General features: G+C 41.5%; 1 protein-coding gene across 3 annotated transcripts in view; it reads left to right on the top strand.

Annotated features, from left to right (window-relative positions):
- The window catches only part of ULK4 (unc-51 like kinase 4), a 1725799-nt gene that overhangs the window by 268354 nt on the left and 1443389 nt on the right, over positions 1 to 14056 (top strand). For all 3 annotated transcript variants that reach the window (XM_085631567.1, XM_085631566.1, XM_085631568.1), the window contains one exon: positions 4276 to 4377. In XM_085631567.1, the coding sequence (XP_085487693.1) occupies positions 4368 to 4377 (10 nt within the window). In that variant the 5' untranslated portion in view covers positions 4276 to 4367. The remainder of the gene's footprint in view (positions 1 to 4275; positions 4378 to 14056) is intronic.

Below are 14056 nucleotides of genomic sequence, written 5' to 3' on the forward strand. Positions count from 1 at the left end.
TTATTTAGATCAGCGTAGTGACTGGCTACCTGTACTTTCCATAATGGTCTTTATTGGCCGGCTCAATGAAAGGCCAGGTCTGCCTTTGGTTGTTGAATCTCAGTACTGCCTGGGATCATTGAGGCCTAGTACTGCCTGGGGACATTGAGGCTACGTCCTACCTTACTAACAGACCTGTGAATGAATTAAACTGGCCTATTTAAGCCCATTAATGCCCCAGCCATTGACGCTTATCAACTGGGGCCTGTGTGCATTGGTGTTGGTGGTTCTGTTTGTGTGGATACTTGTTTGTCTGCTCCTCTGTGTATTTGCAAGTCTGTGCTCTGTTAGTTAAACGTGTTGGCTTTTTGAGTGTATGTTAAGCCATGCTAAATAATTGTGTTCATGTTTTTTAACCCGTGGGGTGTTCCAACAGATCACAAGCGGATGTTTGTGCACATAGTGTTCTATTCATAAAGCTTTCTACTTCTTCAGGGTTATGGGATCTGGAGCTTGAAACAAAATTTGCATCAGGATCTCCATGGAATGAATTTGATGTAAATACAGCCCATCTTCTTAATATTCTTAAAAAAGAGTGGAATGGCTTTAAAAAGTGATAAATGGAAATAAAATATCTTCCTTCACTAAACTCTAACTGTTGTGTCACAAAATAAAGGAATGAACCTAATGAAAAAACAGACCGAATGAAGGGAGGAACATATGCTTATACCCTTATTCTCACTTGTTAATACGAGGCTGAAAGGTCCAAAGACTTGAGCTACGTTCCTCCAAAGTCCCACAGGATTTCATATCCAACACCAGGATCTCTGGACCGACCTTTTCCTTGAACGTTATCCCAGACTAAATATTTTTAGAACTTGATGGGTGTGGAGAAGGACATTTAGTCTTAACAGGGATGCCGTCCCAGATATCCAATATTTTTTAGTTGGACTACTCATGTATATGTTAGGTGATATTTTGCTTTTTCTGATCCAAGTTATGACCCACAATGCCCTCCTGATAAATGCTTGCCCCACATGAGCTGACATGTAATTATTTTCTGTATAGGCAATCTACTACACATTTTCCTGCTGAAGTCTATCTGTGAATGATCTTATTTCCTGTCACTCTTGCAAAGTGTTTGCAGGTAGATTTATAGAAAGTATTGACCTTTGAACATCGCATTGCAGTATGTGGGTACTTCTGTCAAACACATTCTCTGCTTTAATAGCGATAAAATTAAGTCACATTCTCTCCCGCTCTCTTTTTCTCTCTTGCTTAATATCTGGAAATATCTGAATAATGGTGGACTCTATGTACCCTGTACAGTTTGATCCTCCTCTACCAGTGAGTCCTGGATTGTCTTTTCACTTGCCTCCTATTACCAGACCTTAATTTTAACAAGTTCCCATTTTGAATGATGTAAAAGTATTTTCAATTTACTGGCTTCTGAGTATCCTTCCTGCCGAAGTTCCTTACTTCAAAGTTAAAGATTAGATCTTTCTCAAGTCTTTGATTTATTTTTTTGTTATCTTTTGCAAGGGCTCTGTCCTATATTGTATCCATGTTCTTTTCAGATTTCTAACTTTATCAGCATGAATAATGGAGATTTTTTTAGGCCAAGCTTAAGATCTTCTATCATTTATGCCCTCAGTTCCACCTTCCTTTAGGATCTCCCGCTCAAAAAATCTCTATGAAACTGTGCCTGTTGCCATGACTGGATGGTTCTCACTGCAGAGGCCTTATGGGATTCTAGCTATGAGGCATGCAATGTCTCTGCAGCGTCTATGCTTCTGAAGAAAACAAGGAATCTCCTTTTATTTTGGCTACTTTGGTGGCATGTTTTGGATGCAAATGGACCCCAATTGTCGTCTTCATTTTGCCCCCTCTCCTCCATGAAACTGCCATTTTAGGGACCTAGACCAAAGTACAAATCCTCTAATGACACAGCAGTATCCAATTCCCTGATTCATCAGTTTACTCTATGAGGGTGTTATGTTATTTCAATTTTTATGGTGCTCATATTACCAGGGATGGTATCCTGGTACCTATGAAGAAGGGAAACTGATCTGTGTGGGGCCCTATCGAAGAGATTGTTTTTTAATTTGTTCCGCAACTCAAGGATGGAGCTGGCAGCTGTTATGTGAATAGAGGAGTTGGCTCCAGGCTTCGGGGCGAGGTAGGAGAATGCTCCAACTCGGTTTTGGCCTGGTGGATGTATGGGATGCGGGCGAGACCATGCTGGCTGAATGAAGGTGTTTTGCTGGGGTGCGGAAGAGTTTACGGTTATTGAAGTAAGCTGGGCCCTTGGTTGTGTAGTGCTTGTGGCGTTCGAAAAGGGTGCTCTTGTGGATTGCGAGCCAGTGGAGATCTATGTGTGGTGTTTGGATATGTGCATGTGGTATGGGAGTTTGAGTGCAAGTCATTGCAGCTACATTCTGTACAACTTTTAGCTTTTTGGTGAACTGGGCAATGATTCCAATGTAGAGGATGTTCCTGTGGTTTCCGAATCATTTGAGGCTGTGAAAGCGATCGTCTTGACCTGATTCACCATGGAGTAGTTACATTGTGGTGATAGCTGGCCATCAGGTCAGAGCAGTTTCCTTGGTGTTTCTGTCGTCGAAATGGAGGAATTCGAGGGTGAAGAGGTCTGGTTGGGGGGAGAAGTTGTTGTTGATGGTCTTTATTTTGTTTATGAAACAGTGGGAGGGTTGTGTGCAGTGTTCTTGGGATGAGCGATGGCCGTAGCACAGGATGATGGGACGTGAATTAGTTTGTAATGCTGAAGATTTCTTTACAGCTTTTGGAGCTGTTTTGGATCCTTTTGGATGAAGGGTATGTACTTGGTGGTTTTGAGGTGTGGGTGGCTTATACTGAAGGCTACGTTTTGGAGTCTGTTGATGTTGTAGGGGTAGTGGCTCCACAGTCTGTCAAGCTGCTTGCAGTGATGGGTGACCGCGCAAGCTGTGATTTATGTGTTAATGTTCATCTTTAAAAACAGAAGCCAAAACAAAAGTGAAGCCTCAGCACTCCTTCTTAGACTGTGTTTCAAACTTGTATTTTGATCTGATATTTGCAATTTTGGTGTGCTACCTTTGGTATCCTCTTGTCAAGTGAATGGAGTGCACACTCCTCAATGGGGTAATGTGTTCCCTGTGTGCACTACTTTCCTGGTACCATTTGGTCCCCTCTTTTAACCATTTCTTATGAGAGATTTTAGTCAATGAACTCAATGGTCATCACTGTATTTTATTTTTTGTATTCTATATCATGCTATTTTTTTATTTACACCTTGAAGCAGTCTTAGATTTCAGTTGTGATTTGTGCATTACAAATAATAAACGACATCCAATGGAAATTATTACTAGACGAATTACCTCTTTTTTACATTGGACTGTGATGAAACTCGTAATATGCTTGTACCCTACGAACTTCAAAGCCTCTCCACCCGGATTTCACAGATTAGTGTCCACGGGCTAGTATCAGTTTTAGATGTATGTATGGCAGTCATATGGGCTCCAATTTACTTAGTCCTTGCGCTCCCTAATTCAAAGCTGGTCCGTTAACATGATAACCAAGGTCAAAACCAAAACTGCAATCATAAAAGATGCTTAATTTAACAAGCATTGGCAATGCCAGTAGGTCTCACTTTTACATAGAAGTGAGACTGATTGGCATTGCCAAATGCTTGTTTATAGAAGTCTGTCAAGATTAATGTCATATCTGCACATTTCTGCTGCAGTTTTTCTATTGACCACCGCATTCAGAGCAAGAATGACAAATCTATGACTAGTGAAACCAGAAAGCTCCTGTTGGGTTAGAAACAGAAATCGAGGAAATCAACTAACAGGAGCAATTCAACTGAGACTGACATGAAAGCCATCCAAGCTTGAGCAAGGAGTGACTCTGTGGAGTATGGTATACACGGTTTCCTCCCGAAAGACAGCTGAAGCTGTCTATAGTGAAACTGCATAAGAGCTCATTTCCCTCTCTGAAAAGCAAGGCAGGCTTCCCTCTCTTCTTAAATGTGTAACCAACCACAACAGCTCAGATTCGCTGGGCTTTCCTGCCATGACACAGTGAGGGCACATGATAGATTAGTGTGGCTGACTGGGTGATTGTTATGATAGGGAAACCAGGGACTAATAGTTATGAATACACATGAAGGTAATGGCTTGTTTTCTGATGGAAGTGTTTACTGACTCCTGCATAGGGTTTCTCATTCTTTCGTGGGCAGTTTTCTGACGTCCAAATGTGATTCTTCTTCTTACTTACATGCACGTTTATTTATTTCAGGGTCACCAGTGTACACACCCCCTGAAGTGATTAAGGGAGAAGACTTCTCTCCGGCTACCGACCTGTGGTCACTGGGCTGTGTGCTGTATGAAATGTTTTCAGGTTTGAATATTTATTTAATATTAAACAATTATGCATTTATTGTTGACAGAGCCTTTAAAATGTTAAAAACCTACATTTGCAATATTTAGACATACTAAGAGTAACTTTTAAATACCCTCTAGAAAGGCATCCAAATAATCACATCTTCACTACAAATAACATTTAATTATCACAAGAAAAGTGCAAGCGAAGACAAATCATATCAGAAAAGAAAAACGCAATCATTGTATAAACAAGCATTTGCAATGCAATAGCTCTCGCATTTTAGAAACTTTGACCTATTGGTATTGTAAATGGCAATGCCTTTTATTATTGCAAGTTTACACATAAATAAAAGGCATTGTCATTTACAATGCCAATAGCTCAAAATCTCGCAATTGCGAGACCTATTGCATTGGAAATGCTTGTTAATAGGTGCAGGCTAACACCATCTGGCCAGGGTTCTTTGAAGTCTACAAAAGAGCACAAACCCCGCTGCAGTGAAAAGGGGAAGCATACCTGCTTTTAATGTTTACAGCATAAGGCGATTTTTAAGCATTACGCATTGAATTTGAAAGTAATTTAAAAAGCGCAAACTCATGCCCCAGGGAGTCTTGGTGCTATAGGTGCAGACAACGTAACTGCACTTTATTAATGATTTGGCCTGCTCGCTCGCTGAGGTGGTAATTGTCTTGCTTTTCGCATGTATTTTACAATTTTTTACCCTTTTAAATTTGTGACTTTGGATATATATATATATATATATATATATATATATATGTTTTGTAACACCTAGCCAGAGTGTTTTATTAATCAAGCAATAACGTTTATTTACCTGTTACCTGCAGCAGGTTTATGTCACTTTTATGATGCAAACCAAGTGCAACCATCTGCCCCATACATTCAGGATCTGAAACTTAAATAACTGACTAGGGGTGTCATACTTATATAATTGTAGTACTAACCAAAGAACCCCTTTTTAGCAATGTTAGAATATTTACAGATTGAGGAAGAAACAATAGGATTCTAAACCTCTGCTTGGAATTTGTATGTAGTGCTTTGATGCCATATCCTTGCTCAGTGTGCTACATTCAAAGGATTATAAATTATGAACTCTGAGTAACAAAAAGATCTGTGTGTCAAAAGCAGTGACACCAAGGAATACAAATCTGAGCTCTGCATGTTACGAGTTGTACTTTGCAGTGGGAACTTTGACCCTCTCTGCTACTTTATCATGAGACAAAACTGTGAGTAGACAAAGCACAGACTCTCCATCAAGTGCATTAACCACCAGAGTTATCATGCTGTTAGTATTCCATGAAAAATGCAGCGGGCACTTAGACCTTATAGGCTGCTCTTATCTGGCCTCAACATGTCATGCACAGGGCGCCCCCTTGGGCTTGGCGCCCGATGCAGTGACACCAGTCGCACCGCCCTGAAGCCGGCAGTGTGTGAATCCTTTAACAGTGGTCTGTAAGGCATCTTACCCGTGGCGGGTGGAGAGCTTCCTAATCCCTAGTGACAGAGATCACACGCACAGCTCACGCATGGAGCACAATCACGCAGCGCACACACACACACGTAAAATGAAGCACACACCACGTGTACAACATTCTCACTGCAAGCACGTCTGGCACTGTATCATTGTGTACTTAAGGACTCGCTTACCCCACAATCCGAGCCCAGTAACCCCACATGTCATGGTACAGGGGTGAAAGGTGTTTAGGGCCACACTGTTTTGTTTGTTACCGCCATAACGTTTTGTGATTCGACTCTCGAGTGTCTTGTAACTTCGCTTTTCATCACACTTTGTGCTAACGGTGTTTAACAGTGCAAATAAAAGTTAACTCTTTCCCTACATGCGTCAAGTCAAGGGACTTTTTGTGTTACTTTAATTGAGTTAAACACCCGCTGCTGACATCCGTGGTCCTCTCACACCAGATGTTGAGATCGAACCCCAGCAAAGCTGGCTCAGCCTTTCTTCCTTCTGGGGGAAGTAAATGCCTGGGGGAAGTAAATGCAGTACCAGTAAATAAGATATTAGCAGCATTGGATATGTATATTGCTAATCCATGGCAGACACTGCAGCCAGAGTTCGTTAATGTTTATCCGTTTCTTTTCATTGGCATGACAACCGCAGGGAGACCGTTAACGTTCGTGTTTGGAGTGCAGGGATCTAGAAAGAGGGGTGTCATTCCCTGTGGGATCCTGCAACCCAAGGCCGGCCGGTGCGCCTGAAACACCTCAAACCGCGCACGGACATTTGATATGTTTAGTCTGGAACAGTCCGTTCGTCGCGTGGGTAGGGTTGTGCCTGTGCCCGCCTCGTGCGGGGCACATCATGGCCATTAATCCTCGCTGCTGCAGTATGTTCATTATACGCAGGCACAAGAAATAAATGCAGAGTTAATTCCCTGTCTAGGCAGGTGTTCATTTTGGCACAGGGCGATTTTCTCTGTCGCAGCAGCCTTGATACCTCGACATGTTTGGGAAGGTTCCCAAACCCCACAGTTCATGTTATGTTTGAGTTCTGGCCAAAGCCATTCTCGACAACAGGTTTTACAAACAAAGCCCCCTTCCCTCTGACCTCACAAGAGTGAAACACGACCGAAGAACACACAGAAAAGCCGCCCAACCAGTGGCGTAATATAGCCCCCCGAAGGCCCATCCGGACTAGGGGACCCCAGCTGCAGCCATCCCCCCTCAGGATAGTACTTTTGCCTGAGACCTCCTGATTAAATCCGGAGCGGGCTCCTCCACGTACCTTGCGGGCGCTGCTTCCCAACGGCAAATTTACAAATATGGACATATTATTGGAAAAGAGATAACGAAATTAAACTGCAAACAAAAACAATAATAGAAGAGATTCAAAAACAATTTCTTTGTTAAATAGCGAACAATAAATAACACACGATCGACTTCTATAGTGCTTAGAATCCTCAAATTCACACACCAGTCGCGATACAACTAAGTGTGTGGCACAGTCCTGGTTTCTCGCACTCCTAACTGTCTGAACTCGAAGCGCGCACCCCCGAAATATAAATATCAGAGGCGCCGCGCTGCTCTTATTACATCAGCCCGTGGGACACGCGGATTTTAAACAAAAGAGCTGCCAGCTGCCAATTGCCAGAATTTTGAGGTAGGGCAAATGTGGGTGCTGGGAGCTCCTATTCCGCACGAGGGCTATGTGCTGCTTACCCCTTCCAGCACCCCAGGTTTAAAATGTCTGACATTTAGAAGCTGGCATCTGCTGCCTTCTCCTATCGCGTCTTTCAAATATAAGGCCGAGAACAAAAGCCACGTCCCACTCCTTACCCGACAAATGCGTGGTATTCATTTTTATCTCCGGTCAGCTTATTTCATAACTTGTCAACATTTTTTTTACACGTCAAGATGCTTGTAAGGTGCCAGAGGTTGGCATTTCCGTACGTGCTGCATGGTGTTGACATTCATTCTGCTTTTACCGCCGAGGATGTAAACCCTACACTAAAAGAGAAAAGTATACGTCATGGCGAGCATTTTTTTAAAACGGTTCCACTTTCGTTTTTCATTCACAACTTTTTGTGCTGCATTGTGTTAAGATTATTGTTATCGGAGCGTCCATTTTAGAGAATGGTATAACACTAATTTTAACACAATGCAGCACAAAAAGTTCTGAATGAAAAACGAAAGTGGAACCGTTTGAAAAAAATGCTCGCCATGACGTATACTTTTCTCTTTGTTCTGCCGTCCCACTTGGATGGCCTTGCCTGCTTTCCTTCTGAAGTAAAAGGTTATCTTTATGGGGCCATGTGGTTGGCCCCATAAAGATAAGAAACCTTTTACTTCAGAAGGAAAGCAGGCAAGGCCGTCCAAGTGGGAAGGCAGAAAAGTGGAAAAGTCTACGTCACGCAGTGCTCTTTCCCAATGGCTGGCCACCGTTTAGCATAAACGGTGACGCTGGCCAATAGGAAAGAGGGACGGGGCTTGAAGCCTTTTACAGAATTCCCTCTAAATCATTAAATCTCGCCAGCGAGACTGCGCATGTGCGCAGCCCACGCAGGCGAGACCTAAAAAGGACCTTAACTTCTGTTTTTTCTTGTTCAGCCCAGGCTCTCCACAAACATTGCACTACAGCAGATGAGTCACTTTTGTTCACAGAGGACTGAGGAGGCATTTTCTAAAGTTCTTGTGGCCTACTTTAGGAAACGCGGCATTAGTCACTTCATGCAAAGCTAATGCTGCTAGCACAGTAGAAAAAAAGTGCAAGATAATATCTTGAGACACATCACATATTCAGCAAGGTGATGCAAATTCAGTCCCATGTTGTTGAAACGATACTTCTTTGATGAATGAAGATGCAGGTACATCAAGTAGGTTTCCAAACGGGTTTATTCTTATTTGAAGATACCAACAGCTCAGCCACCCAACCGACAGCAGGCTCATCTCAAGTCAGAACTAAACATTCTCACTCTGAGCTAGGGCAGCTTAACATTCTAGAACACTAGCAAGTCATTGGGAGATGCCAAAGATGACATAAACACAAAAGTAACATATGAATGCCATTACAACATATCTCCCTCCTTTATATATTACAGAAGTGAAATAAGGAACATAGAAATAAAAAAAAAATGAAAACATTATACAACATAGTCATTTAGATAAGAGGGAATACGTGAAACCCTGTTGGACCTTTTAACAATTTCAGGAACAGGTTTTTTTTTCCACATTGTTTTGAGAGGAACCCAAAAGATCATTTTTACTACATATAGCAACGTGACCCAAGTTCCACACCCTGTGATCAGAAGTTCTTATAGCGTTGTCAAAAACTTTTATAACTCTTATGGGTTTTGAAAATTTAGAACCAGAGACACAAAAACCAGGCTTTTTAATCTGAACTAGATCACCAACAGAAACTTTGGTTGATTTAACAGCATGTCTCACATCATAATTTTCTTTACTCTTTAAGCACTTTAGATCTTGTTTCTCTTGCCATGAGGTAGAATCCAAAATCCCACCTTTGACTGAAAGAAATTTATTCACCCACGGTGGTTATAAAAAAGTATCAGGATGTCTCCCACGAAACAGGAGAAACGGGGATTTCCCAGTTGTAGAATGAGGAGCAAAACGATATACACAAACTCTTTTTGATATCTCATCTTTCCAATTGAGACCATTTTGCTTTGCTAGAGAGACAGTTACTTTAAGAACTCTATTAAATCTTTCGACAGTACCCTTGGACTCAGGGTGATAGAGCGCATTTTTTGTGAGCAATGCCACAATTACTAAGAAAATATTCCATATCACCAGAAACAAGCTGAACACCATTGTCTGTCAATATGGTTTCAGGAATGCCCTCCCTAGCGATAAGTTTTTTTTAGACAATCAATCACAGTACTGGTGTTCACATTCTTTACAAACAATATCTGTGGCCACTTCGAGAACAAATCCATAACCACAATGATAAAGGTGTCAGAACCATCACCATGAATAGGCCCTAAAATATCAAGGGCTATGTCCTTCCAGGGACCACTAGGACGAGATCTTTTCTCCATGGGTTGAGTCCTAGTCTTTAAGCTTTTCTCACTAAGAGAACATTGAACACATTTTTGAACTAAGCGCTCTATCTGTGCGTCTAATCCTGGCCACCAATAACTTGAGCGTACTCTTTCTTTGGTTTTAGAGATACCTAAATGTGCTTCATGAGCTAAATCTAGTAAGTCTTTCCTTAAAGATACAGGTGGAACTAATCTGTGACCCCTCAAAAGTAAACCCTCACAACAGGAGAGCTGATTGCTCACAGACCAAAAGTCTTTCAAGGATGAACCACCCTATTCTTTATGATGCCAACCATTACGAATAAGGTTTAAAACATCCTGAATGATTATATCGTCCTCGCAAGCATTTAACCAACGCTCATGAGAAATTACTTTGTAATCAAGTTCACAAACAAAGTCATAAGGGTGATCAAAAGATGGATCAGTCTTGGTGTCTGATTGATCAGTAGGAACCAGCCTTGAAAGTGTATCAGCAACAAAATTATCAGATCCAGGGACATGTTTGACGGTAAAATTAAACCCTTGTAAACCAACAATCCACTTAGAGATTCTTGGAGAAATTGAGTCAATATCTTTGCTTGTCAACACCTCACATAAAGGTTTGTGATCAGTTCTTACTACAAAGGAAGTTCCCCAAAGAAATTTTTTAAACTTCTTAATGGCCCAGTACACTGCAAGAGCTTCTCTCTCAATCACTGAATATCTAGATTCAGCCCCTTTTAAACTTCTCGATACAAACATGATGGTGTTATCTGGAGATGTGCCACCTTGATATAGGACAGCACCAAGCCCTTTAAGACTTGCATCAGTAGATATAATGGAACATTTAGTGGGATCAAAGTTTCTGAGATTAGGTGCATTTTGTAATTTAAGTTTTATTTCAACGAATTATTTTTCACATAGCTCGTCCCACACAAATTTCTCCCCCTTTTTTAGCAAATTTCTCATGTTGAACGTGACTTCTGCAAAAAAATGTAATACATTTGTTATAGTCCTCAGCCATCCCAAGAAAACGCATGAGTTCTTGTTTGGAAATGGGAGCAGTTAGATCTTTGATGGTGTTCACAAGATCAGCTTTTGGAACCACACCATCAGCACTTATAGTATGTCCTAAATAGTCAATTTTGTCAAGGCCAAATTTGCACTTTTCCCGTTTAATAGTCAGAGCGCTCTGATACCGCTGTGGGTCTTGTTCGTGCACGAACAAGACCCACAGCGGTATCAGAGCGCTGTACAAAGTTGGCGCCAGCAAGGGTACAAACATAATGTAAGTAAGTATAGTTACAACTTGTGGGAAAACATTCAAGTTAAAGAGTGGGGGGTATCAACGGTGCCTTAGAACATGCAGAGTAAAACATCATACAATAGAAAGAACCAAGAAGTGCAATATGAATTAGGGAATTTTAACAACAAAAAAGAGCGAGATCATCAGTTAATGTATTTAAGGAGCCCATCAAGGACTAGATCACAAAAAAGGTAAAAACATACAATAAGGCATCAGTGTAATACTACAAGAATTAGGTTATTAACCAACACAGGCGCATGATCACAGGAATCAGGAGTTAACATTTGTTCAGTAATAGTCGTTTGGTCAGTTTTTTAAAGGAAGTAGTGCAAGGAGCTCCAGCTTCTTGGAACAAGACTGATGAAGCACGGTTGTAAGATCTTTTCTTATTGAATCTTGGAGGTTTCAAGAGAAGGGTGGACGTACTTCTGAGGTTCAGTTGGAGCCTGATAGCTCAAGCTTATTTGCTATGTAGTACGGGGTATTGTAGTGATGGCTTTATGAGTCAGACAAGTTATCTTGAGTCGGATTCTAGCTTCAAAAGATAGCCAATTTAGTTGCTGAAGGTCAGGTGAAATGTGATCATATTTTCTCGAGCCCGTTATAAGTCTACCCAATGCGTTCAAGCTAGCTCTGAGTAGGGCCAAGCTAGCTTTGGGAAGTCCAGCGAGGGTCACCAGCCCGTATTCCAATCTAGGGATAGTCAGGGATTGAACCGCCGGTCTGAGATCTTCAGGGGGGAGGAAAGGTTTGATTTTCTTCAGTGTGTTGAGTTGGAAATCGGCTCCCCTAGTAGTAGCACTGATGTGTGCTTGCATGTTTGTGTTTATCCCAGGTGATGCCTAAAGATTTGGCAGAGTCTACAACATGAAGTGTGCAGACCCATGTTTTTTATAGATTTTTATTATTTTTAGAAAGCACAAAAAAATCAAAATTTTGAGATTTGTGAATTAAATCTGACTATGGCACCAGATGTACAAAACAGTTTCAGTCGCAGAACCTGTGATTCACAAAATCACTCGGATTGTGACTGCAAAATGGCTGTTTTGTATGTACAAAATCCACTTTATGAGTCAAACTTTTTTCTGAATCATAAAATAGGTTGTGCTACTAAATCTCAGGTTGGAAGGGGGTAAAAGAGACGTCCCTTCCATACTGTGATTTGGTTTGCAATATATCACTGCCATATAGCCTCAATTGGGTTGCAGACAATTGAAAAGTTAATATCACCTCAAAAGAGGTGGTAACTGAATCGCAAAGGGAAAGATGCCCCTTGGCATACCTTCCTCGTTTGAAATATTGTTGGCAGTATTAGGTGGAGCAGGCAGTGGTCTTATGGATCCCCCCTGATGGTTTCCCAAACTTAAAACTTCTTTTTTTTTAAACAGCACCAATTCATTTAATGAACATGGCCTGTTTTGAATAAAAAGTTTTCCGTTGCTGAATACAAGCACAGACATGGTGGTCTGCTGCCCCTCGCACACCACCTTCCTTTTGTTTGTAGTCAGTCACAGGGGGCGCAAATGACATCCTGCCTAATGAGTATCCATTAGGCAGGTGGTTCTTCAACCTCCCTGTGACTTGTGATTTTGCAAAGCAACCTATGTGTTATCAGGTCATTTAAATAATCACCAAATACTGGTTGAAAAAAGTGAAATTTGTGACCACTTTATGTCACCAGTACGATAGTACTTCTGGTCACAGATTTCATTAAACTTTAACATTCTAATGATACATTCAGTATTTTACTAGGTTCAGTTTCGGTATAGAGTAACTAGAAGAGCAGTAGTACTTTTCAATCTCAATCACCACCTGTTTCTCCATCAATTATCACATTAAGCTTATTTTTTCACCTTCTCAGTTCTTCCTTTAGTTTCTCATCTAAACAAACTCTATACATGTGAATCTACTCAGCTACAATTATTTTTCACATGTCTCCTCCCCATGATTCTATGCCCGGACCTAAATTTGCTTGAGGCAGCGATAATCCAATATTAGACAAAAAGTGGTGGATTCTTTGTCCAGATTCAAATCCACAGAAATAAGGATCCGAGATCTCCACATTTATCTTTGGGTTTCGCCTCGATCCATGTTTTTAAGGTGTGATTATACTGCCAGGGCCCAGTGTCAATAGCTTCCCAACGAACAAATTCACAGTGATAATGATTGGTTTACATTTGACTAAGCCCCAAAGTAATTGTAATTGTAATTGTAACTGGGTTTTGTATCGCGCCAACTCACCGACAGGTCTCAAAGCGCTACTGACCAAGTACAGCACAAAAGGTGGAATAAGAATATACAGATATCTGATCTAGTAACCGACTATTGAAGCGGGAATGCGTCTTTAAAAAGTAAAGTTTTCAAGGACTTCCTAAAGTGGAGAAGATTGGGCTCTCTGCGAAGTGCCTCCGGTAGCTTATTCCAGATGATAGGAGCCTGCACTGAAAAAGATCTGCCTCCTTTTGTTGTTAGCTTGAAACGTGGTCGGGATAGCAAAAAAGATCCGGACGATCGCAAGGCGCGTTTAGGTTCGTGTATTTCGAGCCTTTCTTTTATGTAAGCTGGCGCCTGTCCGTGGATTGCTTTGTGGCAGATACACATACTTTTAAATTCAACTCTCTGCACCACAGGCAGCCAATGTAGTCTGTGGAGCAGAGGGGAAGCATGAGTCCTCCTCGGCACTCCAAAAATCAGACGTGCTGCGTCATTCAGAATAATCTGAAGACGGTTGATGGAGTTCTTTGGAAGGCCGAGGTACAACGCATTGCCATAGTCTATTCTAGACACTATTGTGGCTGAAACAATGGTTCGCAGCATATTCCTCGAGAGCAAGGGGGCGAGTTTACGTAGTTGCCTGATCAGATTGGTACAGGAGCCG

This window comes from Triturus cristatus, chromosome 10, assembly GCF_964204655.1.
Source record: "Triturus cristatus chromosome 10, aTriCri1.1, whole genome shotgun sequence".
Classification (NCBI taxonomy): Eukaryota; Metazoa; Chordata; class Amphibia; order Caudata; family Salamandridae; genus Triturus; species Triturus cristatus.